This window comes from Helianthus annuus, chromosome 4, assembly GCF_002127325.2.
Source record: "Helianthus annuus cultivar XRQ/B chromosome 4, HanXRQr2.0-SUNRISE, whole genome shotgun sequence".
Classification (NCBI taxonomy): domain Eukaryota; kingdom Viridiplantae; phylum Streptophyta; class Magnoliopsida; order Asterales; family Asteraceae; genus Helianthus; species Helianthus annuus.
In genome coordinates, this window is record NC_035436.2 from 67,561,187 (window position 1) to 67,564,967 (window position 3,781).

Here is a 3,781-nt window from a genome sequence, read left to right on the forward strand (position 1 = left end):
AGATTAACATGTTAATCATTTTAATTTTATGAGTTGATGGGTTTTGTAAGTTTAGTCATGATTTCGCTTGTAATGTAAAATGAATGTTAATTCCACTCCAAAGCGGAAATTATGATTCCGCTCCAGATGATGAGTTTGTGATGTTCTGGTGATTTCACTCCTAAGTTTACAAACTAATTCCGCTCCAAAGATGATGTTGTGATTCCACTTCTGAGTGTTAGGAGATTTTGCATCAATGTGTTCAATCTGATTCCGCTCCAAAACTCAATTTTGTGATTTCGCTTTTAAGTGATCTATGTTGATTTCGCCTCTAAGTGTCTTGTCTGATTTCGCTTGTAATACTTAGACATTTCTTTTGATTTCGCTTGTATGTGCGTCATGTTGAGATTTTTCTAAGTGTGTGATTCATGTTGTGTTTTAATGATTTGCAGGGCTCCAACGTTATATCTGATCCACTTCACAATAGTTGTTGTGACCTTGATGTGAAGAAAAATACAGAATTGGCCAAATTCTGTAGTATTATGGAGTTCATGGGTCGAGTACCAATTCAAAAAGCTTTGACCGATCAACGTCCTTTATACAAGTCACACATTAAACGATTCTGGAAGCATTCAACATATGATGAAGCAAACAAAGCAATTTATTCAATTGTGAAGGTGCATAATGAAAAGAAGGAAATTGTTGTTACTGAGGCACTCACTCGTGAGGTTGTGAATTTTCCAGACGATGCAGACTCGCCAACAAAGTTTCCTGAACGAATGGTCAAGGGTTGCGTGTTGAGGATTGGATATGTTGGTGCACTAAATGTTGGAAATTATTTGAAGTAAAAATTTCAGAAACCTTACAAGTTTATTGTTCATTGTGTATTAATGTCACTCAGCCATACCAAAGGAGGGTACGATACCATGCGTGACTACCAGATGAACATGGTCACTGCATTGGTTCTGAACAAAAAGTATAACTTCTCGCACATTGTTTTTCACTACATGGCCGAGAATATTACAACAAAGAGCAGGACTTGGACTTATCCAAGATTCGTGCAGATGTTGATCGATCATGCATATCCATAGATTGAACATAATTTGAAGAACGATTTGTTAGTGCAGTCACACATGAGCAACAATTCTCTCAAGCAGCTTGCAAGATATCACCCAAACCATCCTGAACCAAAGACAGTTGCTGAATTCTTCGGATATATCAAAGATGTGAACTACGTTGATCCTGATCCAGTCAATCACCAAAACTGGAGAAATGAAGAAGAAATGAAGGAAGCAGCTTACATTGATGAGCTAAAAACTCTTGAGGAGTTCAAAACCACACGTAATGACTGGTTTGTCAAAGAAACAAGGAGGAGAGGCAAAAAGGTTGCCCCTAAATCACAGGAGGGTGAGGGGTCTTCGTCACAGCCAAAGAAAAAGCAAAAGAAAGTGGCAAAGACGTTATTGATTGATGAGCCTGAGGTTGAAGAGCCGGTGGTAACCGCGGAAGAAGATCCGTATGCTGATATTGATCAAGTGATGTTAAATGTTGATGATTTAGTGTCTGAGCAAGCTGCTAATGTAGAAGCTGAGAAAGAGAAGGTTATTGAAGATATCGAAGGTGATGATGTTGATAAAGATACTACAAGTTCTTCGAGTTCTTCAGATGATGAAATAGATGAGGCTGAACGTCTAAGAAGAATTCAAGAAGCAACAGAGAAAGAGAAACAATTAAGGAAGAGGAAGAGACAGGAGAAAGATGATGTTGCATACGTTCCATCTCCTAAGCATGTCTATGAATCGCAATCACCTTCAAGTGGTAGAAAGAAAGCCGGAGCAAGAAAAAGAATTGTATCTCCTAAGATAATGAAAGTTACTACGAAGATTACGAAGCTGAAGATTGTGTTAAAGAAGAAACCTTCCAAAGAACCGAGTAAACCACCAACACCACCACCTGAACCTACACCACATCAATCACCAATAAAATCACCACGTCAACCAACACCTCCACAACAACCTTCACCACCAAAACAACCAACACCACCCAGACAACCATCACCATTACATCTTTCACCACTACATCTCTCACCACCACAACAACAAACCTTATTCACATCTCAAGAAATATTCAAAACACCACCACTCACTCAAATTCAACTAACTCCTGGTTCTTCTGGACACAAAGGTCTTCATATTCCTCCGGATAATCTTGAAGATATTGGAGATTTTGGCTTTGCAAACGATGAACAAGTTAAGAAGCTAGAAAAGAAGATGGATGACGTGTTCAATGAAAACAATGTGTTAGCAGCTGAGAGCAAGAAAATAGCTGATCGGGAAAAGATTCTAGAAATGCGTCTAAAGAAGCTAGAATCTGAAAACAAGTCTTTGTTAAAGAAGATTGATAAGGATCAGACTGAGATTGATTTCCTGAAGGTGCGAGTGGCTGAACTTGAAGAAGAAAAGGCTCGCAGAGATGAACAGAACAAATATTTCGAGATAAAAAACAAAGAGCTTGAGGCTGCAAAGGCACTGAAAGAGCACGAGTTCTACATGTTGAATAAAGTAGTGGAGAATATGCTCGGAACGTCGATTGAACAAAGATTTGAAGAGATACAAGTTGAAGAGCTTAGGGCTAAACGCCAAGCTGAGATTGATGAACAGATAAAAGATAAGGGAAAGGGTACTGAAAGCAGTGTGGCAGTTGTTGAAAGATCAATTGTTCCATCTTTAGTGATTGAAAACCTTGTTCCTATATCCTCTATTTCTAGAGTCTTTGAAGAGAATGTATCTTTAGAGGATCTTGCTGGTGATGATGATGAAGATGATGAAAAAGAGGATGTTGAGGAAGAAGGTGATGATGAGGATGATGAAAATGAGGATGATGATGAAGAGGGTGATGACGAGGAAGATGATAATGATGAGAAAGTCTTTTCTGCTAGCAGTCATGGTTCTGATAATGATGATGATGATGCTCAAGGTGGTATGGGAATTAAGGTGACTGAACAGTCAAGTCAAGGAACTTTTGATGATTTTTTGAATGACAGTGTGAATGAAGAGACAGGGGGAGCTGAAGGAAAGGGGGAGCATGGTGATGATCAGAATGTTGATCAAGTTGAGAAGTTGATTCTTCGAATTAAACCTCATGTTGAAGAAGGTTAGATAAGGCATACTTACACGTTGGATGAGGTACTGAAAATGTTCAATGTGAAAGAAGATGATTTTAAGTTCGATTTTGAGGAAGAGCTGAATGCTTTCGACATCAACCAATAGCGTGATTACGTGTTGGTGCATACATCTGTTGTCTTTGTCTTATATCGAGTCTCGGTTTACTACACTTTCAAAGGTTTAGTTTGAAGCTGAAAGTTTGAAGAGGGTTTAGTTTGAAGCTGAAAGTTTTAAGAGGGTTTAGTTTGAAGCTGAAAGTTTGAAGAGGGTTTAGTTTGAAGCTGAAAGTTTGAAGAGGGTTTAGTTTGAAGCCATTCCGTTTGAAGACCTTCAAACGAAAGGGTCCTTTCCTATAAATAGTCTTCAAATTTTCATCATTTGTAACTTTTCCGGCTTGTGCAACGAAGTGCTGCCGAAGTGTTGTCAGGTTGTAAATTGTTATAAAATCAATCTTTCAACAGTTTAAAGTGTGAATCTTGCTGAATTGAACTCTACACATCTGTTTCCACCTTTCGTTTAGAGATAAACTATTCTGATCGACTCGTTCGGGTTTGAAAACGATCCTACAAGTGGTATCAGAGCTCAGGAAGAAGAGTTCTATACAATTCAGCTGCGATTTCTGTTTCTACACCTTTCTT

The 3,781-nt window shown here is 38.5% G+C and overlaps 1 protein-coding gene across 1 annotated transcript; it reads left to right on the forward strand.

Annotated features, from left to right (window-relative positions):
- Window positions 1-1,112: 1,112 nt before the first annotated feature.
- LOC110924942 (glutamic acid-rich protein-like) lies at window positions 1,113-3,137 on the forward strand. Its single transcript, XM_022168913.1, has 2 exons — window positions 1,113-1,911; window positions 2,164-3,137. Exons 1-2 carry the CDS (start codon window positions 1,113-1,115, stop codon window positions 3,135-3,137), a joined length of 1,773 nt encoding a protein of 590 aa, XP_022024605.1.
- The last annotated feature ends 644 nt before the right edge of the window (window positions 3,138-3,781 follow it).

Bases quoted from the DNA above. Each gene is read 5' to 3' on its own strand.
- LOC110924942 (XM_022168913.1), top strand. From the start codon at position 1,113: ATGAGCAACAATTCTCTCAAGCAGCTTGCAAGATATCACCCAAACCAT. The intron at 1,912-2,163 runs GTAAACCACCAA...CTGGACACAAAG, and splicing joins GAAACCTTCCAAAGAACCGA to GTCTTCATATTCCTCCGGAT.